The sequence below is a fragment of the Lepisosteus oculatus genome, chromosome 21 (genome assembly GCF_040954835.1).
Source record: "Lepisosteus oculatus isolate fLepOcu1 chromosome 21, fLepOcu1.hap2, whole genome shotgun sequence".
NCBI lineage: Eukaryota > Metazoa > Chordata > Actinopteri > Semionotiformes > Lepisosteidae > Lepisosteus > Lepisosteus oculatus.
The window spans coordinates 1,481,402-1,509,342 of NC_090716.1; the positions used below are offsets into that span (position 1 = coordinate 1,481,402).

The 27,941-nt window shown below is 52.8% G+C and overlaps 1 protein-coding gene across 1 annotated transcript; it reads right to left on the reverse strand.

Annotated features, from left to right (window-relative positions):
- Positions 1–666: 666 nt before the first annotated feature.
- On the reverse strand, positions 667–27,915 carry LOC107076085 (mucin-5AC-like). Its single transcript, XM_069181781.1, has 40 exons — positions 27,745–27,915; positions 26,998–27,123; positions 26,696–26,813; positions 26,175–26,313; positions 25,976–26,086; positions 25,719–25,788; positions 25,483–25,620; positions 24,874–25,038; positions 22,731–22,825; positions 22,527–22,653; positions 22,165–22,420; positions 21,978–22,030; positions 21,786–21,886; positions 20,436–20,587; positions 20,187–20,325; positions 19,809–19,919; positions 19,293–19,472; positions 18,825–19,064; positions 18,562–18,718; positions 18,298–18,426; positions 17,993–18,143; positions 17,146–17,189; positions 16,775–16,990; positions 9,063–16,298; positions 8,564–8,787; positions 7,992–8,166; positions 7,427–7,665; positions 7,012–7,195; positions 6,310–6,571; positions 6,029–6,207; positions 5,603–5,672; positions 5,242–5,354; positions 4,552–4,592; positions 4,297–4,419; positions 3,446–4,073; positions 2,853–3,355; positions 2,545–2,673; positions 2,228–2,267; positions 1,861–1,984; positions 667–1,132 (listed from the first exon to the last, which is right to left on the reverse strand). The coding sequence occupies exons 1-40, from the start codon at positions 27,815–27,817 to the stop codon at positions 922–924; spliced, it is 13,572 nt and encodes a 4,523-aa protein (XP_069037882.1). The 5' UTR covers positions 27,818–27,915; the 3' UTR covers positions 667–921.
- Positions 27,916–27,941: the final 26 nt, after the last annotated feature.

Genomic DNA, 27,941 nt, shown 5'->3' on the forward strand with positions numbered 1-27,941 from the left:
TAAGTCCTGAACGAAAGCTGTTTAAACGTGGTCTAGTGACGTTGTGCCACTGTCCGGGTGATAACGGGAGGACAGGTGTCGAATGGGAGGTTTGCGAACGTGTTGGCGAATGCGCGTTTGCCGAGAGCAGCTCATTTCAAAACACAACAGGAGAAGTAAGCGGACAGTTGAACGCCAGGGGTTGGACAGGACGGGGGGACAACGGCGGGTCTCGGTCTGGGGAAAGACACGAGCTGCAGGTGTTGGAAAGCGACGAAGAGTCAGATCGATGGCCAGCTGGTACGCGGAGGAGGAAGTCTGACTCCTGGCTGAGATCGACTGAGCATCGGAGCAGCAAACGGGAAACTGATTGAAGGTTCAGGCAGCGTCGTATACTGTCTGTGCGAGACAGCGGGGCTCATGCAAGAGAGAGAGATGGGGAGCTCGTAGGTATTCGTAGCGTTCGGGAGAGGACTGGACTGTCAGGAGCGATTGCTAATCACTGACAGCGGAGTCTGGTTGAACCTGGTTGTTGTCGTCTCTCCCGACCTGCTGTTATAAATTCCCTTTTGCGCTGAGTCGTGGGGCGACTGTGCCAGTGTGAAGGTGGACAGGGGGTACCGCTGTGCCACACTGGGAGGAGTTACCGCTGCAGATGTGTGATTCAAGGAGACACAGCAAGCCCACTTATAATGCAAACACTACAGTTTTATTGCAGCTACCAGAAGTTCCATACAAGCACATGTGAAACGCAGTAAAATACGATCAATGTCATATCCGTTGGCCTAATGGTACAGGCAATATTTAGAAGTACATTGTTTTATTATATTATAGATGTGCTAATGTCATTATCACCCACTCAAGAAGAGGATCTAAATATGAGACATGTATCTGTGGGTCAGAGCCTGAAGCTCATGGCCAGTCGCCCTCCTGCTGTCCCGCTCACTGGCGGCCCCTGCTGGCCGTGACGAGGAGCAGGTCGCTGTACGAGTCCTGGCAGCGCGTGTCCTTGCAGCCGCACTCCTCGATGTGGGTGTAGGTGTAGGGCACGGAGGAGCCGTCCGCACACTGCAGGGTCACGCTCCTCTGGCTGGTGCTGAGCTCCTGGCAGCAGCTGCACTTGTGCTGCATGGCGTTGGCCTCGGAGGAGTACCTGGGGGACACAGCACGGGGGTCAGGGCCTGGGGGCCTGGGGGAGTGTGGACACACCTGAGCGCTGGCCATGGACAGGGACAGGCTCCACCGGTCTCCACTGCACAGACTCTGAAAGGAGTTCCTGTGATGGCACTGACTGAGGGGTGGGGTTCCCTACTGGACGAGGACTGCATGTGTCTGAGATGATGAAGGACTGAGCTCTTGTCTCAGACACATCAGTAAAGAATTAAGATGTTCTGATTCCCTGCAGGCGAAATAATAATAAAATAATATAGAAAAACATATAAAGGTGATGCCTGTGGACAGTGGGGTACATCACACTGGAGAGGAGCTGACTGAGACTGGGGGTCCCCCTGCCCTGCAGACAGTGGGGTACAGTGTGCTGGATCAGGGCAGGAGCTGACTGAGACTGGGGGTTCCCCTGCCCTGCAGACAGTGGGGTACAGTGTGCTGGATAGGGGCAGGAGCTGACTGAGACTGGGGGTTCCCCTGCCCTGCAGACAGTGGGGTACAGTGTGCTCGATCAGGGCAGGAGCTGACTGACACTGGGGGTCCCCCTGCCCTGCAAACAGTGGGGTACAGTGTGCTGGATCAGGGCAGGAGTTGACTGAGACTGGGGGTCCCCCTGCCCTGCAGACAGTGGGGTACAGTGTGCTGGATCAGGGCAGGAGCTGACTGACACTGGGGGTCCCCCTGCCCCAGGCCCAGCAGCAGGGCAGTACTCACATGGAGTAGGTGCTGCAGGCGCCCTCGCAGGACGACACCTCCACAGTCGTGCTGGACACACAGCCCTCGTGTGTGATGGTGGTGGGCTTCTTCTGCACAGTGCAGCTCCTGGGCTTCTCATCGCCTGCAGACACACACGGGGGGCATCGTTACTCAGCTGACAGCACAGCCCTGGCTCTGTGCTCTGCTCACATCCTCATGCAGCAGAGGAGGAAGCCCAGTCCTGCCTCGTACTCCTCCACCTTCCCTTCTTCATCTGACTATCTGCTCAACATCCTCAGCTGTTGGTGAGAGACGCTCCAGCCCTGAGAGGAGGGGGTTTTCAGTTTGTGTGAAACCCTGTCTGTGTCCAGCTGGCTGTACTTACAGATCTGACAGCAGCCGTCATCAGTGTAGCGAATGGTGCCCTGAAACAGAAAACGATTTATATCAGTATGGTGCCACGTGACCGGTACTCATTAACCCAGCCAGGAGCCAGTCTGATGCCCAGTGTATTACTGTAGCCCAGTCTAGTGACAGTCTGATGCCCAGTGTATTAGCCCAGTCTAGTGCCAGTCTGATGCCCAGTGTATTAGCCCAGTCTAGTGCCAGTCTGATGCCCAGTGTATTAGGTCAGTCTAGTGCCAGTCTGGTGCCCAGTGTATTCGTAGAGTCTAGAGTGAGGTTTGTATCCAGGAGACTCACAAGGACACAGTCATCAGGGTGGAACTCCTGGCAGGCTTTCCTGGTGCTGATGGGCACGTACTGCCCGTTGATCATGAAGCACTGGTAGAGTGTGCAGTTGTCTCCAGGGAAGGTGATGTTCTGTCCAGGCTGTGAGGGGAGAATGGAGAGGTGCTCCTGTGATGAGTGTTAATGAGATCCAGGGGCAGGTGTAGCAGTGGCAGTAGTATCAAACCCAGCAGTTTGTAGCAGTGTAGTAACAGTAGAACTAGAAGCATTGTAATAAATGTCAGTGAGAAGAAGGTACATCAGACAGTGCTCTTACTCACCTTCAGCTCATACAGAGGGCTTTCACCATTTCCACTCGGATTCCCACTGCTGCCTGTTGGTGTGGGGTTGTCATTGTTGCCTTTCGGTGTTGTGTTGTCACTGTTGCCTTTAGGTGTTGTGTTGTCATTGTGGCCTTTAGGTGTTGTGTTGCCATTGTTGCCTTTTGGTGTTGTGTTGTCATTGTTGCCTTTAGGGGTTGTGTTGTCGTTGTTGCCTTTAGGTGTTGTGTTGTCATTGTGGCCTTTAGGTGTTGTGTTGCCATTGTTGCCTTTAGGTGTTGTGTTGTCATTGTTGCCTTTAGGTGTTGTGTTACCTTTAGGTGTTGTGTTGTCATTGTGGCCTTTAGGTGTTGTGTTGTCATTGTTGCCTTTAGGTGTTGTGTTGCCATTGTTGCTTTTAGGTGTTGTGTTGCCAGTGTGGCCTTTAGGTGTTGTGTTTCCATTGTTGTCTTTAGGTGTTGTGTTGTCATTGTGGCCTTTAGGTGTTGTGTTGTCATTGTTGCCTTTAGGTGTTGTGTTACCTTTAGGTGTTGTGTTGTCATTGTGGCCTTTTGGTGTTGTGTTGTCATTGTTGCCTTTAGGTGTTGTGTTACCTTTAGGTGTTGTGTTGTCATTGTTGTCTTTAGGTGTTGTGTTGTCATTGTTGCCTTTAGGTGTTGTGTTGCCTTTAGGTGTTGTGTTACCTTTAGGTGTTGTGTTGTCATTGTGGCCTTTAGGTTTTGTGTTGTCATTGTTGCCTTTAGGTGTTGTGTTGCCATTGTTGCTTTTAGGTGTTGTGTTGCCAGTGTGGCCTTTAGGTGTTGTGTTTCCATTGTTGTCTTTAGGTGTTGTGTTGTCATTGTGGCCTTTAGGTGTTGTGTTGTCATTGTTGCCTTCAGGTGTTGTGTTACCTTTAGGTGTTGTGTTGCCATTGTTGCCTTTTGGTGTTGTGTTGTCATTGTTGTCTTTAGGTGTTGTGTTGTCATTGTTGCCTTTAGGTGTTGTGTTGCCTTTAGGTGTTGTGTTGTCATTGTTGCCTTTAGGTGTTGTGTTGCCTTTAGGTGTTGTGTTGCCACTGTTGCCTTTAGGTGTTGTGTTGCCAGTGTGGCCTGTGCTGCCAGTGGGAGTGGTGTTGCCATCGGTGTTGCCAGTGCTGCCCGGGATGTTGGGCATGGGGAAGACACAGGCAACCTGGGTGCACTTTCCACAGCACTGGCCAGGGACCTCCTGGTATCGGAAACCCTGTGGTTTGAGGAAAGAGCACAGTTAACAGCAGAGGCAGGGCTGTGGAGACACACGTGTGAGGGGCTTCAGTCCCAGCAGGGGCCCCCTAACAAGCAAAGGCTCAACAGCTGCCTTGTGCTCTGAGAGTCTCCTTCCTTCATCTACACACTTTCCAGGCTCTGTCCAGTTCTCCTCTATCAATCGCACCAGTAGGACATCAGAGCTGTATCACATCTCTCACCGCTGGGCAGTTCCTGTCGCACGTCTGCTTCCTGCACTGCATCTGGTGCAGCTGTGTGAAGGGGTCTATCTCAGAGGTGCACTGACACTCCTCGCACAGGGACACCGGCACGATCACCCCAGGCTGCACAGGACAGGACAGGAGACATGTGACACATCCTCACCACGGCACCGCGCAGCTCTTCCAGGGGTTCAGGGGTGCACAGACCTCCCCTGCTCTCCGAGTGGCCCTAGGAGGGGGGAGGGTCTCTCTTACCTGGTACTCGATGTTGTTCAGGACACAGACGTTCCTGGGCTCTGCAAATGCAGAATGAGCACCGTTAACAACACAAGATCAGTCAATCAGTCATATAAATCCTGCACTGGACATCTTAGATATTGGATATCTTGAGTACAAAATGAGGATAATTTTGTCCTTGACTAGACTCTGTGACTTGGGAACTGAAAGAGTTTCACATAGCTGGATTCTGATCTCTGTCTTGGTTCTGTTTCACACTGGAGCCACTCAGAGTGGCTGTGGGCCTGTGAGGTCCTGTGTCTGAACTTTCCCCAGTGTGGTCCAGTGCAGTGGACTATCTCCATCCACCCCATCTTTGTCCCTAACGAGCTGCTTGAATCCTCCCTCATTCAGATCAGTTACCCCAGCAAAGCTCACTGTTTGAGTCAGCCCTCTCCCCCACCTCAAGCAGACTGCTGAAACAGGACAGATCAGGTTGCAGACTGCATCCATCAGATCACACATGAATCATGTCTGCGTCATGCATGAGTACATGTCGGGGTACTAGAGGCTGGAAACACTGTGCAGCTTCATATTGGGCTGTGGTGGGCCCCTATTGTCAAACAGCTCAGGTACAGATCCTTGAGTGTTACTTGTGCTGCAGAAATCAATCAGAGAAAGACAGAGGTCTTGTGAGCGAGTCGGGGGTCAGTCGGTCAGCAGGCTCACCGCAGGAGGACACGCAGATATCCGAATGGGGGCTGGACAGCATGGTTCCATTGGGACAGAAACAGCCCTCGGCCAGATGAGACCTTTCACTGCTGACAAATTCCTCATTATACCTTTCGATACAGGGATGACACGAAGAAACAGTTTTCTAAAGTTTTTTTATGTGTGCAGGATATATCCAATTTACACAATATCTATGCAATCTTAGAGACGATGACAGATAATTCATGACAATATAAGTTAGAAGCTCAGTGCCTCAAAGACAGATAAAGACAAACTGTGACAGAGAGACTGAAGCCCCTTCTCTCAGCAGCTGCAGGAGGTTGTCATTCCCAGGAGCCCCTGAACTGTCTGGCTGTACCTGTGATTGCAGGTGAGCTCCACCTCGGACCCACAGGCTCTGTACTCCTTCCCACTGGGACACGGGAACACTGCAGAGACACAGCAGCAGAGTGTCAGGATAGGACAGGACACAGTGAGAAATCAGCACAGGAGACATGGCAGACAGGTCCTCTTAAGTCACTGCCGACCAGAAGTACCTCTTCTTGAGTTCTGACTCAGATTCCACTGCTCATGATAAGAATCTGGTGCAAAACATTTCACTTTCATGGTGTGATCAAATTGGCACTGCATGATCTCAACAGGTCACTGATGTTGCTTTTAGGTAACAGGATGGGCGCTCAGGGAAACAGCACGGCCCCTGTAGAGGTACGAGGGGCTGATCCGGACAACATGGGCGCAGAGCAGTGCCGTGTCCTTCAGCAGTGAGTATCGAGCTGAGACTCACAGCACTGGCCCCCAGTGTGGTTCCTCCAGTCGATGCAGACATCCTGCTCCGCACACAGGGCGGCGTAGCTCTCCAGACCGCTGCACTCCACGTCCGCATCGCCCAGCTCGCAGGCGTCCGCCACGCAGGACTGGAAGAAGGGCTCTGGAGGGACCAGGGCGTGGCAGGGCCGGAAGACTCTGTGGCACAGAGGAGCAGGCTTATCTCCGTGAAGCAACAGAGCAGGTCCCCGACCCCAGAGCAACACTGTGAGGGCAAGCTGAGTCTGCAGGGTGACTCACTCGCTGTGGATGAGGTCGCAGAGGGCAGACTTGCAGGGGGTGGTCTGGGTGGACGGGACAGTGGTCGGGGTCCCAGTGGGGCGGGAAGGCGTTGGCGCCGTGGTGGTCTGTGAAGTTGGCGCGGCCGTGGTGGAGATGGGCTGCTCACAGGCTGACTTGTTCTGGCCAGGAGCCAGCCACTCCTTGGCCATCTTGGTGCAGGAGTCTGCGATGTCGCCGCTGGGCAGCTGGCAGTCGTCCGCCCTCTGGTTGGTGCAGGTGCCTGTGGAGGAGGAGCTGCGCTTGAGCACTGGTGTTGGAAGGGAAGGGTCAAAGCCCTCAGAGGGTCAGACAGCTCCAGGAGAAGAGAGAAAATCAGAAGAGTTGCCTGTTGTGTGTTTCTACACTCTCACTCCAGAGCTGCGTTTTGTTACTCAGTGTGCCTCTGCCTAACTTCCACAATTCAAATCCTAGGCCTCTTAGACTTTCTAAAAATGATCTTAGAGTCCTGCAAGATCCCACACACCACAATTTGATTCTGCTGCACTCAGTAAAAGCTGCCCAGCACTGGCAGGAGGTGATCAAGCAGTAGTACAGAACACAGTTATCTGTGCACTGATTTAGGTGGAGTTAGTTACAATCCAGAGGACGTCATGTGGTAACTGGCACTGAGTGGGACGCTCTGGCCTCAGCTGGTGCTTTCCGAGCAAAGCAGACACTCACCGCACAGCCCCTCGGTGTTGTGGGAGAAGAGTTTGTACGGCACGCTGACCACGAAGACCATGCCCGCGTACGCCACGTCCACATTGATGTCCACGATCTGCACGCTCAGGCTGGCGCCGGTGGAGGAGATCTTGAAGCCGCTCCTGTACAGGCTGGGGAAGACTCGTCGGCCGTTGAAGAAGACCTGCGGCCGGTCAGACCGGAGAGAGAGAGGGAGAGGGGTCGACGCTCGGTCAGGGGCGCCGGACCCTGACCGTTTTTACAGTGCACTTGTGAACAAACACGTTCCCAGGAGTGGGGACAGGAACATGCGACTCTGCAGCTCCAGGTCAGGAAGGATCTGGGGCCACAGAGCCGGAACAGAAGCCTCGAGAGGCCAGTGCTGGCGCAGGGGCCAGCGGGTGCTGCTGGTTACCAGGTTCTGGCGGTCCCTCTGGGTCAGCGTGACCTCGTTGGCCTGGTAGAAGATGCGCAGGGTGCGGGCGCAGCGCCCCCTCCTGCGGCCGTGGCAGTCCCCGTCGTCCACGTAGACGCGGAAGTGGTCGAGCCGCGGGGCGACCTGCTGCACCAGCACGTGTGTGCACGGCCCGCTGTAGGGGTAGTACGTCCCGTCGAAGGTCATGTGGTGGCGGTACCCCCAGCCGGCGCACACGCCTGTCAGAGAGGGAGGAGGGGGGGTGAGGACAGGAGGTCCTCAAGAGGAGGAGGCTCAGCTGGAGAAGAGCTGAGGAAGAGCAATTCATCACAGCTGCTTGGGCTCCTGGGTTTCAGCAGCAGCAGGCAGATTCGTTTGCATTTGAGGTGCTCCGAGGAAGCAGTTAAAGACTGAAATGTCTTCATGTGCTCCGGTACAGACTGTGGCCCTTGCTCTGCCTGTGTTGAGATACATGGGCTGAAAGCAACGCGCTCCTCTCTGAGACACTTGGCATGACTGTGTCTCGGGCGTCCCACCCCTGCCCTCGGGCAGAGCAGAGACTCACATTCACACTCGTACTGGAAGCAGCAGCCCGTGGCGTCGTACACCTTGTGGGCCGGCCGGCCGTTGGCGCAGGTCAGCGGCTGCACCGGGCTGCACTTCACGGGCTGCACGGAGATCTGGTTGGGCCCCTCGCAGGTGGCGTAGGTGCACTTGTCTATCTTCCAGGTCTCGTTCAGCTGGGGGGACAAGTTCACAGGCTTGCGCTTCACAACTGTTCTCCTCCAGTCCCTTTAACAGAGCCCAGGAAGGAGGGGCCTGCAGCAGGAGTTTCAGTGAAGCAGTCTTATTGGTGTAAACTCTAGACACCATGATGCCTGCTGGTGCAATTCTCTCTGCCTCTTATTGTGGACTCCGATGTGAAGGAGAGCTGGGACTAAACCCTTTGTAGCTACTTAGTAAGTCTGCTGCAGTACATAGACAGGTTACTCTGGACAGCACTGTAAATGACAGCTTTACAAGAGCCCTGTTGTCTGTGATTACTGACGTCAGTACCCTCGCCTCAGGGACAGACAGGAGACAGGGTCACATTCGGCATGAATCACAGACGCTGGAGGGGCTGGGCTGTGTCCTTACCTTTCTTGGCGGAAACACAGCAGAGCAGTCTTTCTCTGGAGCTGTGGTGGTCGGTAGTCCTGGGGTTGAGGTCTTGGGGGTCCCTGTTGTTGTCTCCGCAGTGGTGGCTGGGGCACTGGGGGTGGAGGGGCACTCCGTAACGTGTCTCTCAATCCCACAGGTGGCGTTGCAGTAAGCAATGTAGCACCACCCGCCATTGTCTGTCGTATTGTATATGGTGCTCCCTGAACAAAGACAAGCGAATGGACAGTCGTTTTTAATAATACTTTCAGAATGAGGTCTGTGTACATCACGGGGGTGAACTTTGTGAGGGAAGATGATTCTATTTAAAACCCCCTAATGCAATTTATAATCAACAAACTAGAGAGAAAGAAATGCACTCATCGTTTAAACCTTTTGTGGAAAACTTGTAGAAATGAGCCTCTCTGTTGTTAGATGTGTCCAGCATACTAAGCACAAAGACCCCAAACAAGGAATAACAAAAAGTCTCCAGCCTCACCAGGAGGAAGGTTCTGTTCCTGGAAGCGGCAGACACACTGTGTCCTGGCACTGGTCACCGAGGGGCTGGTCACCACCCGAGTGGTCTTCATGGGAGTCGTCTTCTCAGTAGTGGCAGGAGGGGATCCGGTAATGACTTTGGTAGTGGCAGCAGTCGTGCGTTTCGGTGTAGTAGATGCTACAGGTGTTGTAGGGTGTGGTGCAACAGTAGTCCGCTCACATGAGTCACAACACAAGAACCTCACCTCATAGTTCAGGCACATTTTCTGTGGGCCAGGCTGCCTCTGGTTGTAACACATTAGTCCACCCTTCAGGTTACAGGTCGCGTTCTGATTGAGCTCAGAGAGTTTTGTCTTGGGGAAATCGACAGCTCTGCACTGAATGTTCCTGGGATTCACACACACCTCGAGTCCAGCTTTGCTAATTCCAGTGACATTCTCAAAATCTCCTCCAGATGATGCTGAGGGCTTGTTGACATCAAACCACTGCGTCCACCTACACAAGAGCTTACACGCTGTAGTCTTATTGTGACTTACTGGGTGCGTTGATGTCACACGGGTACTGTGTCCTGGATGTGTTGTTCTGGTGACTCCAGGAGATGTTGAAGTTCTGGGTGTTGTGGTCCTCTTGGAAGTTACTGGACCTGAAGTAGCCCTGGTGGTTGATCCTGTAATGACTTTAGTTGTAGATCTGGGAGTGACGGTGGTCTTGACAGGAGTGGTTTTCAGAGAAGTTGGCAGGTGAGTAGGTGTTGTGGACTGGGGTTTTGTGGTTGTTACTGGGAGAGATGATGTCATGCGGGTACTTTGAGCCGGACCTGTAGTTTTGGCAGTTGTGGGAAGAGTTGATGGTTTGGGTGTGGTTGTCCTCTCAGGGGTCACAAAAGCTGAAGTAGATTTTCTGGTTGTCAGAGTAGTAGATGTTGTCCCATGGCTAGTTCCTCCTTCTTTAGTTGTGGTTCTGAGAGTGACGGTGGTCTTGACAGGTGTGCTTTTCAGAGACGTTGTCACCTGGCTAGTGGTTGTAGACAGGGGTTTTGTGGAGGCGTAAGGGAGAGTTTCTGGAGACGTTTTCTTGGAGGTTGTTTCCCTGGTGGTTCTTTCAGTAGTGGTCCAGGTGAAGTCTGGGGGTAGTGTCAGGTCGGGCATGGTTTCTGTTAGATCCAAAATGTAGCTTGATGTTGTCCGAATCCTAGTTGTCCGGGCTGTAGTTGTCCTTATCTGAGAGGTCTGAGCAGATGTTTTCGTTACTGTTGGTATCACAGTGGACACAACCGCTCCAGTTACTGGGTGCGATGATGTTGCTTTGGTACTGTGTCCTGGACCTGAAGTAGTTTTCGTGGTTGATCCAGTAATGACTTTAGTTGAGGTTCTGAGAGTGATGGTAGTATTCACAGGAGTGGTTTTTAGAGACGTTGGCAGGTGAGTAGGAGTTGTGGACTGGGGTTTTGTGGTTGTTACTGGGAGGGATGATGTCACCCGGGTACTTTGAGCTGGACCTGTTGTTCTGGAGATTGCTGAAGATGTTGAAGTCTTGCCTGGCGTTGTCTTGGATGTTGTAGGTCTTGTGGTTTGTGGTATAGCTGTGGTCTTTTCACACGAGCCACAACACAAGAACCTCACCTCATAGTTCAGGCACATTTTCTGTGGGCCAGGCTGCTTCTGATTGTAACACATTAGTCCACCCTTCAGGTTACAGGTCGCGTTCTGATTGAGCTCAGAGAGTTTTGTCTTGGGGAAATCGACAGCTCTGCACTGAATGTTCCTGGGATTCATACACACCTTGAATCCAGCTTTGCTAATTCCGGTGACATTCTCAAAATCTCCTCCAGATGATGCTGAGGGCTTGTTGACATCAAACCACTGTGTCCACCTACACAAGGGCTTACAGGCTGTAGTCTTGTTGTGACTTACTGGGTGCGTTGATGTCACACGGGTACTGTGTCCTGGATGTGTCGTTCTGGTGACTCCAGGAGATGTTGATGTTCCGGGTGTTGTGGTCTTCTTGGAAGTTACTGGACCTGAAGTGGATTTGGTGGTTGATCCAGTAATAACTTTAGTTGTGGTTCTGAGAGTGATGGTAGTCTTCACAGGAGTGGTTTTCAGAGACGTTGGCAGGTGAGTAGGAGTTGTTGACTGGGGTTTTGTGGTTGTTACTGGGAGGGATGATGTCACCCGGGTACTTTGAGCTGGACCTGTTGTTCTGGAGATTGCTGAAGATGTTGAAGTCTTGCCTGGCGTTGTCTTGGATGTTGTAGGTCTTGTGGTGTGTGGTATAGCTGTGGTCTGCTCACACGAGCCACAACACAAGAACCTCACCTCATAGTTCAGGCACATTTTCTGTGGGCCAGGCTGCTTCTGGTTGTAACACATTAGTCCACCCTTCAGGTTACAGGCTGCGTTCTGATTGAGATCAGAGAGTTTTGTCTTGGGGAAATCGACAGCTCTGCACTGAATGTTCCTGGGATTCATACACACCTTGAATCCAGCTTTGCTAATTCCGGTGACATTCTCAAAATCTCCTCCAGATGATGCTGAGGGCTTGTTGACATCAAACCACTGTGTCCACCTACACAAGGGCTTACAGGCTGTAGTCTTATTATGACTTACTGGGTGCGTTGATGTCACTCGGGTACTGTGTCCTGGATGTGTCGTTCTGGTGACTCCAGGAGATGTTGATGTTCTGGGTGTTGTGGTCTTCTTGGAAGTTACTGGACCTGAAGTGGATTTGGTGGTTGATCCAGTAATAACTTTAGTTGTGGTTCTGAGAGTGATGGTAGTCTTCACAGGAGTGGTTTTTAGAGACGTTGGCAGGTGAGTAGGAGTTGTTGACTGGGGTTTTGTGGTTGTTACTGGGAGGGATGATGTCACCCGGGTACTTTGAGCTGGACCTGTTGTTCTGGAGATTGCTGAAGATGTTGAAGTCTTGCCTGGCGTTGTCTTGGATGTTGTAGGTCTTGTGGTGTGTGGTTTAGCTGTGGTCTGCTCACACGAGCCACAACACAAGAACCTCACCTCATAGTTCAGGCACATTTTCTGTGGGCCAGGCTGCTTCTGGTTGTAACACATTAGTCCACCCTTCAGGTTACAGGCTGCGTTCTGATTGAGATCAGAGAGTTTTGTCTTGGGGAAATCGACAGCTCTGCACTGAATGTTCCTGGGATTCATACACACCTTGAATCCAGCTTTGCTAATTCCGGTGACATTCTCAAAATCTCCTCCAGATGATGCTGAGGGCTTGTTGACATCAAACCACTGTGTCCACCTACACAAGGGCTTACAGGCTGTAGTCTTATTATGACTTACTGGGTGCGTTGATGTCACACGGGTACTGTGTCCTGGATGTGTCGTTCTGGTGACTCCAGGAGATGTTGATGTTCTGGGTGTTGTGGTCTTCTTGGAAGTTACTGGACCTGAAGTGGATTTGGTGGTTGATCCAGTAATAACTTTAGTTGTGGTTCTGAGAGTGATGGTAGTCTTCACAGGAGTGGTTTTTAGAGACGTTGGCAGGTGAGTAGGAGTTGTTGACTGGGGTTTTGTGGTTGTTACTGGGAGGGATGATGTCACCCGGGTACTTTGAGCTGGACCTGTTGTTCTGGAGATTGCTGAAGATGTTGAAGTCTTGCCTGGCGTTGTCTTGGATGTTGTAGGTCTTGTGGTGTGTGGTTTAGCTGTGGTCTGCTCACACGAGCCACAACACAAGAACCTCACCTCATAGTTCAGGCACATTTTCTGTGGGCCAGGCTGCTTCTGGTTGTAACACATTAGTCCACCCTTCAGGTTACAGGCTGCGTTCTGATTGAGATCAGAGAGTTTTGTCTTGGGGAAATCGACAGCTCTGCACTGAATGTTCCTGGGATTCATACACACCTTGAATCCAGCTTTGCTAATTCCGGTGACATTCTCAAAATCTCCTCCAGATGATGCTGAGGGCTTGTTGACATCAAACCACTGTGTCCACCTACACAAGGGCTTACAGGCTGTAGTCTTATTATGACTTACTGGGTGCGTTGATGTCACTCGGGTACTGTGTCCTGGATGTGTCGTTCTGGTGACTCCAGGAGATGTTGATGTTCTGGGTGTTGTGGTCTTCTTGGAAGTTACTGGACCTGAAGTGGATTTGGTGGTTGATCCAGTAATAACTTTAGTTGTGGTTCTGAGAGTGATGGTAGTCTTCACAGGAGTGGTTTTTAGAGACGTTGGCAGGTGAGTAGGAGTTGTTGACTGGGGTTTTGTGGTTGTTACTGGGAGGGATGATGTCACCCGGGTACTTTGAGCTGGACCTGTTGTTCTGGAGATTGCTGAAGATGTTGAAGTCTTGCCTGGCGTTGTCTTGGATGTTGTAGGTCTTGTGGTGTGTGGTATAGCTGTGGTCTGCTCACACGAGCCACAACACAAGAACCTCACCTCATAGTTCAGGCACATTTTCTGTGGGCCAGGCTGCTTCTGGTTGTAACACATTAGTCCACCCTTCAGGTTACAGGCTGCGTTCTGATTGAGATCAGAGAGTTTTGTCTTGGGGAAATCGACAGCTCTGCACTGAATGTTCCTGGGATTCATACACACCTTGAATCCAGCTTTGCTAATTCCGGTGACATTCTCAAAATCTCCTCCAGATGATGCTGAGGGCTTGTTGACATCAAACCACTGTGTCCACCTACACAAGGGCTTACAGGCTGTAGTCTTATTATGACTTACTGGGTGCGTTGATGTCACACGGGTACTGTGTCCTGGATGTGTCGTTCTGGTGACTCCAGGAGATGTTGATGTTCTGGGTGTTGTGGTCTTCTTGGAAGTTACTGGACCTGAAGTGGATTTGGTGGTTGATCCAGTAATAACTTTAGTTGTGGTTCTGAGAGTGATGGTAGTCTTCACAGGAGTGGTTTTTAGAGACGTTGGCAGGTGAGTGGGAGTTGTGGACTGGGGTTTTGTGGTTGTTACTGGGAGGGATGATGTCACCCGGGTACTTTGAGCTGGACCTGTTGTTCTGGAGATTGCTGAAGATGTTGAAGTCTTGCCTGGCGTTGTCTTGGATGTTGTAGGTCTTGTGGTGTGTGGTTTAGCTGTGGTCTGCTCACACGAGCCACAACACAAGAACCTCACCTCATAGTTCAGGCACATTTTCTGTGGGCCAGGCTGCTTCTGGTTGTAACACATTAGTCCACCCTTCAGGTTACAGGCTGCGTTCTGATTGAGATCAGAGAGTTTTGTCTTGGGGAAATCGACAGCTCTGCACTGAATGTTCCTGGGATTCACACACACCTTGAATCCAGCTTTGCTAATTCCAGTGACATTCTCAAAATCTCCTCCAGATGATGCTGAGGGCTTGTTGACATCAATCCACTGTGTCCACCTACACAAGGGCTTACAGGCTGTAGTCTTATTATGACTTACTGGGTGCGTTGATGTCACACGGGTACTGTGTCCTGGATGTGTCGTTTTGGTGACTCCAGGAGATGTTGATGTTCTGAGTATTGTGGTCTTCTTGGAAGTTACTGGACCTGAAGTGGATTTGGTGGTTGATCCAGTTATAACTTTAGTTGTGGTTCTGAGAGTGATGGTAGTCTTCACAGGAGTGGTTTTCAGAGAAGTTGGCAGGTGAGTAGGAGTTGTGGACTGGGGTTTTGTGGTTGGTACTGGGTGGGATGATGTCATGCGGGTACTTTGAGCTGGACTTGTAGATTTGTGAGTTGTGAAAAGAGTTGATGGTTTGGGTGTGGTTGTCCTCTCAGGGGTCACAAAAGCTGAAGTAGATTTTCTGGTTGTCAGAGTAGTAGATGTTGTCCCATGGCTAGTTTCTCCTTCTTTAGTTGTGGTTCTGAGAGTGAGGGTGGTCTTGACAGGTGTGCTTTTCAGAGACGTTGTTACCTGGGTAGTGGTTGTAGACAGGGGTTTTGTGGAGGTGTAAGAGAGAGTTTCTGGAGACGTTTTCTTGGACGTTGTTTCCCTGGTGGTTCTTTCAGAAGTGGTCCAGGTGAAGTCTGGAGGTAGAGTCAGGTCGGGCATGGTTTCTGTTAGATCCAAAATGTAGCTTGATGTTGTCCGAATCCTAGTTGTCCGGGCTGTAGTTGTCCTTGTCTGAGAGGTCTTAGCAGATGTTTTCGTTACTGTTGGGATCACCGTGGACACAAGCCCTCCCGTCTTGGGAATAGTGGTGCTTCCTGTCCTGACCTCAAAGGTGGATGTTGTGGTGCCTCGAGTGGTGCTTTTCAGTGATCCTGTGGTAGTTGGCGATGCTCTGCTGGATGTGGGCGGAGCGACTGTGGTCTCACACTCGTACAGGCTGCAGCAGAGCACCCTGACCTTGTAGTCGTAGCAGAGCGGCAGGCGTCCACTCTGATCCGCGTTCCTGCACAGCAAACCCTGGGAGACATTGCACTGCACGACCTGTCCAACGTCCGCTATGCTCTTGTTGGGGAAATTCTCCGCACTGCACTCTATCTGGCTTGGCTGACCACAGATTTTTCCTCCGCTTTCCTTAATCGTGTCGTACGTTTCAAAGTCTCCTTCACTGGGGCCCACTGTGGGAAAATGGGTGTTGAACCACTGGGACCACTGACACTGGCGCTTGCAGGTGGTGGGGGAGCTGGTGGACAGGGAGGTGGGGACGCTGCTGGACGTGAATGCGATCTTGGTGGTTCTTGTGAGTGGAGTTGGAGCAGGAGTGCTCAGCTTGACTGGGGTCGTCTCAGTGGTCCGGGTATGTGCCTGCGTGGGCGTCATCCTCGTTGATGCCGTCTTGCTGGTGTGCCCAGGGGTTGTGAGCTTGCTGGTGTGGGCGGAGGTTGTCCTGGTGCTGGAGGAGGCAGTTGTCTTGATGGGCTTGGTGGTATACTTAGTGGTGCCGGAGACGGTGGACTTGTGAGGAGTGGATGTTGTGGGGGCAGGGGTGGTGCTGTGGCAGGGCTTGTAGCTGCAGCACAGGACTCGGATCTCATAGTTGTAGCAGAAGGGAGGGAACTGCTGAGAGTTGCGGCAGACCAAGCCCACGGACTTGTCACACTGGACCACCTGGGCGAGGTCACTGAGTGGCGTGTCTGGGTAGCTGCTGGCCCTGCACTGTATGTCGCTGGGTGTCTTGCAGATGGAGTAGCCTTTTTCCTGGATGGCTGTGAAAGTCTCAAAGTCTCCATCGCTTCTCACAATATCAGGTTGGTGGACATCGTACCAGACTGACCACTCACAGGTCTCCTCTTCACAGTGAGCAACAGAGGTTTTTGTTGGTCCTGCAGAAGTAGCTGTGAAGGAAGGCGGGGTAAAGGGCATTCATTATAATATGAACCTGGGTTAAGAAAAAGGTTTGTCAGAACAATTGGTATAAAGCTTTGAAGGGATGAAAGTGAGAAATTAGAAAGTGCTTTGCACTTCTTTCACACTGTAGAATAGTTATGATCAGTTTCTGACGCATAAATACCCAAATAATTTAGACAAAAGAGAACTCCCTTAATTACAGAAATATCATGGTCTACCATTATCATCAGATATTTGGTTTTCTAGATCAAGCATCTGTTGTTTTTAATGTGTAAGGTAAAGCAAACTACATGGTAGTGAATCTCCAGGATGTAATAAAAGTCAGGACTCAAACACTTTCCCAGACCCCTGCACTTCGCCTGCAGATTGTGAAGAGGCCCCATGAAGGAGCTGAGCCTGCAGCTCAATGGATTCTGTTGCTCTCCTGGTTCTAGAGGAGCTGCTGCAGACCCCTGGTCCTCACCTGGTCCTGCCCCGGAGGTGGTAGAGGCCGGCTGTCTTGTGGTGAACTGGAAGGGGGTTGTGGGCTTTGCAGTGGTCATGGCACAGGGCCACACCCGTCTCTGGATCGTGCTGTTGGGTCCGCAGACGGCCGACATGCAGCCTCCAATACTGTCGGTGGTGTTGTAGATCACAGCGTTCAGCGGGTACTCTTGCATCTCGTAGACACACTTGCATTCTGGAGTCAAAGGGAAATACGACAGCTCAAGAGACATGTGATGCCAAACAGTGCACAGTGTCTGAAGCAATCCAATTTGGAAACGGTGCCTGTGTGGTGAGTGTGTTCGTTATTTAATTGCATGAAGCGAAAGTGAATGAATGGCCTCTACTCACCTTTGGGTTCATGAGAACACTGTATTCCTTTCATTGAGCAATAGCTGCAGAGAATAAGAAGGAAGCAAACATGAAAGTATTCCATCTATAAATATGAAATAGAAATAAGAACTATTTTTTTCTGATTATCTAAGCAGATTTTACATTATTCCGTATAAGCTCTTAATATATTCATTTCAACGTTTATGTAATGTTGCTACAGCAAAAAAAATTAGAACAGATTCCTTTATTCCTGTATGGGAACTGTCTGTTTCACACCACATCCTGCAACACATGTGATGAAAAACAAATCTGTCATTTTCTATAATTTTCATAATGTTCATATGTAGTCAAATCTTGAAAGAGATGTGAAAGAAAGAGCCTCCTATTAAGGATTGAATGTTATTTTGTAGTCTGTCTTTAGTAAGGAGATCGGTCTGTGTGATTCAGAAAATCCTTAGGTTTGACCTTGAACAGGAGCTATTCTTACAGGACTGTTTGGCATGGTCTGACTGGCCCTATAATTCCACCCACTAGATGGAAAGCATCTTATGTTTACATTTTGAATGACTTCCATGTTTCCAGTTATATTTAACATTGTGACAAATTCCTGCTGGAACATTAAACCAGTCTGAATGTCCTTCTCTCCTGGTCACCTTCCCATGTCTCTCCCTCCTGGTCACCTGGGAGAAATATCCTGAAAGGGGGTGAAGTTCTAGCAATTCTGTAATCAGCAAAGCAGCTGCTGATCTAAAGACAGAGACTCACACAGAAGCTGCTCATGTCATCCATGTTGCTGCAAGGCTGACTGGCTTAATGACAACAACCCTGTCTGTGCCCACAGCTGGGCTGCTCCTGCCAGTCTTACCAGGCCTCGCAGTTCTTTGTGGACGGCACTCTCTCTCCAGTGCTGTAGCGTTTCCCATTGGCATCGTAGCAGCCGCACTGCCTCCTGGCCACACAGCGCATCGAGTCCTCGTCGAAGAAGGGCTTCTTGGGGGGACATTTGGGGTAGCAGCCTGTTCACCACAGTAGGACAGAGGGACACCAGCTTAGAGGTTTGAGGATGAACGGGTTTCTTTGCTTAAACATCCGTGCAAGATCTCATCATTAACCAGCAATTCTGCACCTTTTGTTTAGAGTCTTTGAAAGGCTCTGGAGTGACGTTCCTACCTTCCAGGGCTGGGATCTGACTGGAGCATTCCCCTGAGGGGTTCCTGCAGGTCTTCATGCAGGGCGAGCCACAGGGCTTGTAGTGCCACTCACACTCTCCAGGGGGGTTGTAGAAGTCACAGAACAGAGCTGGGGGAAGGAGAGAGAGAGTAACAGAAGCTGAACTCCTTGCAGTTCTACGTGCACTTTTGTATCATTGCTGGTGCACGTTGGAGGGGAGTTAGCACAGCTTTAGCACAGGTTGTTCTCTCTAACTGTACTCACGGCACATCTGGGGGCTCCTCCAGGCCACACAAACCCCAGCTGCATTACAGGCCCCAGCGTAGGCAGCCACAGCTGTACAGAAGCACTCGCAGTCTCCTCCACTGTCACAGGCACAGGAGTCCGTCACACAGGCGTCGTAGTACGGAGTGGGGTCCACCTGCAGACAGGGGGACACAGAGATGTCTCACTTCTCACATACAGTATGATGACTTCCCATCTTCTCCTGCCCTGGGCTGCCTGCAGCTCCAGTGTGATCGCAGTACCTGAGAGTGGCAGGCTGTGAACACTCTGCTCTGGATGATGCTGCACTGTTTCTCTGCCCAGGACTTCCTGTAGGGGTTGGAGCTGCAGGGGTTCTTCTCCACAGTCTTATCTGGGCAGCTGGGAGACACTTTCCAGCTGTTCCCAAACTGCTGGGCGCTGACCACCAGCTCCCGGCTCATGACGGTGAAGTCATTGCTCCCTTTGCCATCGTAGTTCCCACACAGGCCACAGGTTTTACCCTGGAAAGGGAGAAGGGGAGAGAAGGAGCAGGAGAGAGGGGAGAGGAGAGACAATGAGTTGTTCAGATTTTCCAGGGCATTTTGTGGTATGTTCCTTTCTGACTCATGTGTAATACATTCCTCACTCAGAATGCAATGAGAAGTGATGGGTTTTTTACAGTCAATGCTGAAAGCCCTGTGTTTGGCTCCTTATCATGAGCATAGTGAGATCTCTGTGGGTCTCTTTACCTTGAAGGAGGGGCTGAGCTTGATGGCCAGGCTGGTCCTCTTGTCCCACAGTAGTATCAGCCCATTGCTTGCCTCCACCACCAGGTACATGCCCATGTGGCTGATCTTGTAGGGCACGTCGGCGCCAGTGTCTCTCGTCACCACCTCGTAGCGCCCCTCAGACAGACGCAGCTCGTTTTTCTGCAGGAGCAACATGCCGATCCGTTACTCAGAACTGCAGTCAGCACAGACAGTAGCAATCTGATGATTTCTGGGAGGAGGGGGAGATGTCATCAGAGTGTCTGGCTTAGAAGTATCCTGCTGCCCCTCCACACAGTTAATTTAACCCACTTCCCATGAAGACTCGTGCTCTGGTGTCTAAATTATGAGACAGTGTGAGAGTGAGTTGGAAGTAGAAAGGGAACAGGGGTAAGTCTAGCTGTAGGCGTCCTGTCCTCAGGGTGGCGATGTGATTCTCTAGGCAGGAGGGACAGTTATGATCCCCTGAGAGCTGCAGGCAGGGTAGCGGAGTCTCACCCCCAGGAAGAGCTTGATGGCCTTGGAGCAGGTGGTCCCAGTGGTGCCACAGGGGATGTTCTCAGTGATCACCCTGAAGGTGCCGTTGTCTGGGCTGCTGCTGCAGTAGTCCTGCACACAGGAGAGAGCAGGGGTGAGAGACACAGCCTGGGTGGCCTGTGGGACATTGCCTGAGTCGAGGACTTTTGGGGAGACACGCAGGTGGGAGGTCAGATTCACGGGTCTCTGCTCGTGTGTGAGGCTGTCCGACTCTGGAGAGTTTACTCCCCGTGTCGCAGAAGCAGGGAAACGGGCGATTGGAAGGAGGAAGGAAGGTCCTGGTGGTTCTCCCTGCGGACTGGGGACCACTCTGGGGCCCCTCCCCGGCGCAGTGCATACCTGACTCAGGGTATATTCACACTCGCCATTGAAGTTGAACCTCTTCCCATCGAAGGTGTGGTAGTGCCCATCTCCATAGATGGTGCAGGAGCCCTGGCACTGCCTGTCCGTGCATTGCCACTTCCTGGCATTGCAGGTGCTGGAAACAGGAGAGGGGACATTTTTAATGCAGCATTGTTGAAATATGGCTTCACGTTGTGTCATTGTTGTGAAAGGGGAGTTGCAGGTAAAACACAACGGTCAGCCCACCAGGTGTTGCAGCCGACTTGGATTTTCTCCCCAGGCTTGTACTCCAGTCCGTTGTGGACGCAGGGACACTGGGAGACGGGGACACAGCGTCCATGGCCGTTGGACACCAGGCCCTCTGGACACATGCAGCCAGAGATGCACTGTGTGCTGATCTGCAGGGAGCACAGGGTCAGGATTAGCCAGGACAGGATGACCCCTAGAGGGCAGTGGAATGCAGGTGACAGTACAGTGTGTGCAGTCTGTGTTTGGTGTGACAGTGCTGTGTGTGTTTGGAGAGACAGTACAGTGTGTGACAGTGCTGTGTGTGTTTGGTGTGACAGTACAGTGTGTTACATTGCTGTGTGTGCAGTCTGTGTTTGGTGTGACAGTGCTGTGTGTGTTTGGAGAGACAGTACAGTGTGTGACAGTGCTGTGTGTGTTTGGAGTGACAGTACAGTGTGTGACAGTGCTGTGTGTGTTTGGAGTGACAGTACAGTGTGTGACAGTGCTGTGTGTGCAGTCTGTGTTTGGTGTGACAGTGCTGTGTGTGTTTGGAGTGACAGTACAGTGTGTGACAGTACAGTGTGTGCAGTCTGTGTTTGGTGTGACAGTGCTGTGTGTGTTTGGAGTGACAGTACAGTGTGTGACAGTACAGTGTAATCAGTCTATGTTCGGAGTGACAATACAGTGCTGTGTGTGCAGTGTGTGTTTGGAGTGACAGTACACTGTTTCCAGTGCTGTGTTTGGAGTGACAGTACAGTGTGTGCAGTGTGTTTTCAGAGCAACACTATAGTGTGTGACACAGTGCTGTGTGTGTAGTGTGTTTTCGGAGCGACACTAAAGTGTGTGACACAGTGCTGTGTGTGTAGTGTGTTTTCGGAGCGACACTATAGTGTGTGACACAGTGCTGTGTGTGTAGTGTGTTTTCAGAGTGACACTATAGTGTGTGACACAGTGCTGTGTGTGTAGTGTGTTTTCAGAGTGACACTATAGTGTGTGACACAGTGCTGTGTCTGTAGTGTGTTTTCAGAGCGACACTATAGTGTGTGACACAGTGCTGTGTGTGTAGTGTGTTTTCAGAGCGACACTGTAGTGTGTGTCACAGTGCTGTGTGTGTAGTGTGTTTTCAGAGCGACACTATAGTGTGTGACACAGTGCTGTGTGTGTAGTGTGTTTTCAGAGCGACACTATAGTGTGTGACACAGTGCTGTGTGTGTAGTGTGTTTTCAGAGTGACACTATAGTGTGTGACACAGTGCTGTGTGTGTAGTGTGTTTTCGGAGTGACACTATAGTGTGTGACACAGTGCTGTGTGAGTAGTGTGTTTTCAGAGTGACACTATAGTGTGTGACACAGGGCTGCGGTGACTCACACAGTCGGTGTCCAGTGTCCTGCAGCTCTTGTGACACTCCGCTCCAGGGGAGCCCGGCTGAATTTTGGAACAGTCCAGGAAGATCATCGGCTTCGTGCACTCTGGAGGAGAGAGCGAGGCAAGAGGCCGCTTAGTTCCTTGTGCTTAATCTAGCCACAGTCTCACGAATCATTTCAGTCCAGAGGAGAGTACCTGGTTTCAGGGGGGTCGACCCCATGCAGTTCAGTGTTCCCCTGCTGCATGTGCTGAAAGAGGAACAGAGATCATCAAGACCATCACTCTCTTGGATCAAAGCAAGAGCAGCAAATTCATCTTCTGATTCCCAGCAGTGCACTGTGGAAATGTGCCTCTCAGACCCCTCCGGCAGACAGGAACTCACCACAGAGTCCCGTCCCTGGTCACGGTCTCGCCAGTTGGCACCACTGTGCCCTGGTAGTAGCAGGGGCACTGTGAAGCTGGCACACATTTGCCCTCCTCGTCCATGTAGGTCCCCTTGGCACAGCCACAGCCGTCCACAGGCACAAACTGGACGCTACAGGTGGGGTCAGGCTGGCTGAGGGAGCGGCAGGTGCGATTACAGCTGGTCATGCTGTAGCCAAAGACCAGAGTCCTGGGGCAGGTGCTGGAGTACTTGGCTGAAGGAAGGGAGAACCAGGGTTTCAGTCACAGGAACACTCCCCCCAGGTGTCTGAACTTCCTGCCCTGAAAGCTCCCAGGTCCCTGGCTATTGCAGACACTTACTGCAGACTCTGGCTCTCCAGCCGTCCAGCTGCACCCCCTTAGCAGCACAGGCACGGACGTACGAGGAGATGGCAGCACACATACAGTCCTCACTCTTCTCACAGTTACAGCTGTCGTACATGCAGTTCTGGGGGCAGAGGAGCAGGTATTAGGGGGGTCGGGGAGCAGCTGCAGGGGACAGAGGTGAGCGAGGGGCTGCTGTACCTTCTCGTAGGGATCGGGGAGGACTTCACCATGACAGGCAGCGAAAGGACCTTTCTTCTGGGACAGCAGGGAGCACCAGCGCTTGGCAAACTGCTCTGTGAGGGGAAGCACAGCAGCAGGTGAGAGAGAGGCCTGATGACTGAGATCTGCCCTGAGCCACGCTGAGGACACTGGACACTGACATCACTGAGCACACAGGCACAGAGCTCGCAGACCAGGCCTGACTGAACACACAGGCACAGACCTCACTGGGCACACAGGCACAGAGCTCACAGACACAACCTCACTGAACACACAGGCACAGACCTCACTGAGCACACAGGCACAGAGCTCGCAGGCACAGAGCTCGCAGACAAGGCCTGACTGAACACACAGGGTCAGAGGTCAGGGACACAACCTCACTGAGCACACAGGCACAGAGCTCACAGACACAACCTCACTGAGCACACAGGCACAGAGCTCACAGACAAGGCCTGACTGAACACACAGGCATAGACCTCACTGAGCACACAGGCACAGAGCTCGCAGACAAGGCCTGACTGAACACACAGGCATAGACCTCACAGACACAACCTCACTGAACACACAGGCACAGAGCTCACAGACCAGGCCTGACTGAACACACAGGCATAGACATCACTGGGCACACAGGCACAGAGCTCGCAGACCAGGCCTGACTGGACACACAGGCACAGAGCTCGCAGACAAGGCCTGACTGAACACACAGGCATAGAACTCACTGACACAACCTCACTGAGCACACAGGCACAGAGCTCACAGACAAGGCCTGACTGAACACACAGGCACAGAGCTCGCAGACCAGGCCTGACTGAACACACAGGCACAGAGCTCAGAGACACAACCTTACTGAGCACACAGGCACAGAACTCACAGACACAACCTCACTGAACACACAGGCACAGAGCTCATAGACAAGGCCTGACTGAACACACAGGCATAGACCTCACTGACACAACCTCACTGAACACACAGGCACAGACCTCACTGGGCACACAGGCACAGAGCTCGCAGACAAGGCCTGACTGAACACACAGGCACAGAGCTCACTGAGCACACAGGCACAGAGCTCGCAGACCAGGCCTGACTGAACACACAGGCACAGACCTCACTGGGCACACAGGCACAGAGCTCACAGACAAGGCCTGACTGAACACACAGGCACAGAGGTCAGAGACACAACCTTACTTAGCACACAGGCTCAGAGCTCAGAGACAAGGCCAGACTGAACACACAGGCACAGAACTCAGAGACCAGGCCTGACTGAACACACAGGCACAGTCCTCACAGACACAACCTCACTGAGCACACAGGCACAGAGCTCGCAGACAAAGCCTGACTGAACACACAGGCATAGACCTCACTGACACAACCTCACTGAACACACAGGCATAGACCTCACTGACACAACCTTACTGAGCACACAGGCACAGAGCTCACAGACAAGGCCTGACTGAACACACAGGCACAGAGCTCACAGACACAACCTCACTGAGCACACAGGCACAGAGCTCACAGACAAGGCCTGACTGAACACACAGGCACAGTCCTCACAGACACAACCTCACCGAGCACACAGGCACAGAGCTCACAGACAAGGCCTGACTGAACACACAGGCACAGAGGTCAGAGACACAACCTTACTGAGCACACAGGCTCAGAGCTCACAGACAAGGACTGACTGAACACACAGGCTCAGAGGTCAGAGACACAACCTTACTGAGCACACAGGCTCAGAGCTCACAGACAAGGACTGACTGAACACACAGGCACAGTCCTCACAGACACAACCTCACTGAACACACAGGCACAGAGCTCAGAGACAAGGCCTGACTGAACACACAGGCACAGAGCTCACAGACACAACCTCACTGAACACACAGGCTCAGAGCTCAGAGACCAGGCCTGACTGAACACACAGGCACAGAGCTCAGATGTGTCAGATGTCTCCGAGAGGTTCAGTGGCTGGAGCTACTCTATGTACTGCCCAAGAAGCACGAGCCAGAAGCCAAGCTGGGAACCAGAATATGAGGAGTTTCATCCGATTCTGATTTTTCAGGGGGTCTGGGCGCTGGTGCCACGTGTGTGTGGGACAGCGGGTGAGCAGGGGGCAGGAGCTGCGTACCGTTCTCCGCGCTCAGACTGCAGGGGCTCTCGAAACTGTCCTTCACGTCCAGGCAGCTGCCTCTGCTCTTCCAGCTGTTGCCGAAGGCTGAGGCCGTCCCCTCCACAATCCCACCCGGAGCTTGGAAATCGTCTGTCTGCACGTCGTTGTAATTCCCACAGAGCCCTGGGACAGAGAGCAGAGGGGCAGGACACCGTGAGACTCGGAGACAGAGGGAGACAGAGGGAGACAGAGGGAGAGACAGGAGGGAACAGAGAGAGAGACAGAGGGGGAGACAGAGAGAGGACCAAGGGAAACTGGAGGAGACAGGAGGGAGAAGGGAGGTTCACAGAGGGAGACAAGATGGGCACAAAGGACGGTAGAGAGAGACAGGGGGAGACACAGAGGGACAGAGGCAGAGAGGAGGAGACAGAGGCAGACAGGAGGGACAAAGAGGGAGGCAGGAGGAGACAGAGGCAGACAGAAGGACACTGAGAGAGACAGAGGCAGACAGAGGGACACAGAGAGAGGCAGGAGGGGACAGAGGCAGACAGAGGGACACTGAGAGAGACAGAGGCCGACAGGAGGGACACCGAGAGAGACATAGGGACAGCGAGGCGGTTGTCCTACCGCAGGTCTGCTCCCGGTACGAGGGCTGCAGGCTGACGTAGAGCTGCAGCAGGGGGGAGCGCTGGAGCAGCAGCTGCAGGCCCAGCCTGGTGTGGATCACAGTGTAGGAGGAGGAGGGCGTGAAGACGGTCAGGTTATCTGTGAGGACGAGAGACAGGCTGCGTCAGCACACGGGCCCTCGCCCAGTCTCACAAGGACAAGAGCAGAGCAGAGCAGAGGAGAGGAGAGCAGCTCACTGGTGGCCACTGGCAGCTGGGACAGCATCCCGTTGACCAGGACGGAGCCGCTGGGCGTCACTGCTACCACCTGCAGGGGCACAACGCACACGTCAGAGGGGCACCTGCCTCCCTGCCACCCCAGCGCCAGGCCGGGGCTCATCGCCCACTGGGCACAACACAGCCGCTCATGCCCAGCAGGACGCTGCTCGTTCTGCGCCACCAAGAGGCGGCTGGGCGTCTCTCTGCATGAGCGCGGCCCGTCTCTGAGGACTCACCGTGCTCGTGCCGGACACGGACAGGGTGACCGACTTCAGGCAGGTCTCGGTCTCCGTCAGCCCACACCTCACGATCTCCGCCACCAGGGTGAACTGGCCGCCAGAGCAGTCCTGTGGGGAGACGCAGACGGTCAGGTGGCCCTGCTGAGGCACACAGAGGGGCAGGTATCGGCGCAGGCGCAGCTGTCTGCTCAGGCACCTTGGCCAGGACGTAGGAGCAGTCTCCGTGGAAGGTGAAGGGCTTCCCGTCGAAAGTGGTGATGTGGGAGCCTCCCTCTACAGAGCAGGTTCTAGGACAGTCCAGGTCCTGGCAGCTCCACTGTCCCCCGACACAGGTGCTGCAGCCCAGACACACAGGGACACACAGGGACACGCAGGGACACAGGGACACATAGAGACACAGAGGCACACATTGAGACACACAGGGGGACACAGAGCAGAGAGAAGAGGATCAGAGTCCCATTCATGCTGTTGTTGACCGAACATGTGTGCAGAGTGTCGTTCATGTGTGTTGCATACTGTTGCCTTGTGTGTGCAGTGTTGTACACTTGCTGTGCAGCTCTGTGTGTGCAGTGCAGTTTTGTAGAGTTGGTGTTCAGCTGTGTGTGCAGTGTTGTACAGTTGGTGTTCACCTGTGTGTGTGCAGTGCAGTGTTGTACAGTTGGTGTTCAGCTGTGTGTGTGCAGTGCAGTGTTGTACAGTGTGCAGTGAGAGGCGTACCAGTTGCGACAGGCGCTGCTGTAGGACTGCCCTGAGGAGAAGGCTTTGCCATTGTGAGTGCAGGAGCACTGCTCCACCGGCACACAGCCCCTGTGGGTGATGTCGTCCAGGACAGTACCTGTCAGACAGGGGACAGTGTCCGTGAGAGACGGGTGAACTGGCAAGCTGGCTGTGGGGGTTTCTTGCACATTGACAGGACACTTGTTCTCCCAGCACACAGCAGATAAGAATGATCTGATTTGAAATCCATGGTGTCAGTCCTGATTCCTGCAGCTGCATGCTGGGATGGGGGGTCTCTTTACCTGGGGGGCAGAAACAGCCGCTCCTACACTCCTTGGTACAGATTTTGCCCCCAGTGGGGTTGGAGCAGGTGGCCGTGCAGGAGCTCCCACACTCAGTGTACACCATGCTGCGGGGGCATGTCCTGGCTGCAGAGAAGACAGAAGGAGACAGGTCTTCAGGTCCAGAGGAGGACAGGCAGGCTCAGGTAGACAGGCAGGTTCAAGCACAGAGGTAGAGAAGTAGGCTCAGGTATACAGGTAGGATCAGGTATACAGGTAGGATCAGGTATAGAGGTATGATCAGGTATAGAGGAAGACAGCAGGGCAGGCAGGTTCAGGGACACAGGTAGACACATTGGTTGAGGCAGACAGGAGCATTCAGGTACACAGGAGAGTTTAGGTAGACAGGTATACAGGATGGATCAGGTATACAGATAGACAGGTAGACAGGTAGACAGGTAGGTTCGAGCAGACAGTCCCAGTTTGCTGTTTGCAGACAGTTCACAGTCTCCTCACACTTGTCACTGGATTGTTCTGATCCTGCATTGCTGTCATTGAAGTGTGAAACTTCAGTTTCAGTGAGAATGTTTTGACCTGCTGACACTCAGTCCTGTCAGATCCAGCCCTGTCTGCTCCTCTGGGCTGCAGGATGCTGGAATCTCTGCCCTCTGCAGCACAGGGGCTCCCTGCTCCAGGAGGGCAGCAGGCTTGGAGCTGGGGCTCCTGTCTCACTGCTCCTACGTGCACTCAGATCCCCAGCACACTCACGGCAGAAGCTGGGGGTCCTCCAGTTCTGGGGGCGCCCCCCGGCGTGGGCGCACTGGCGGGAGTACTCGGCCATGGTGGCGCACAGGCAGTGGGACTGGTTCCTCTGTGGGCACTGGCACACGTCCGACACGCAGGCTGGCACTAAGGAGGCCGGGGGCACCAGGGCACTGCAGGAGGACAAGGCTGGGCTGGACAGG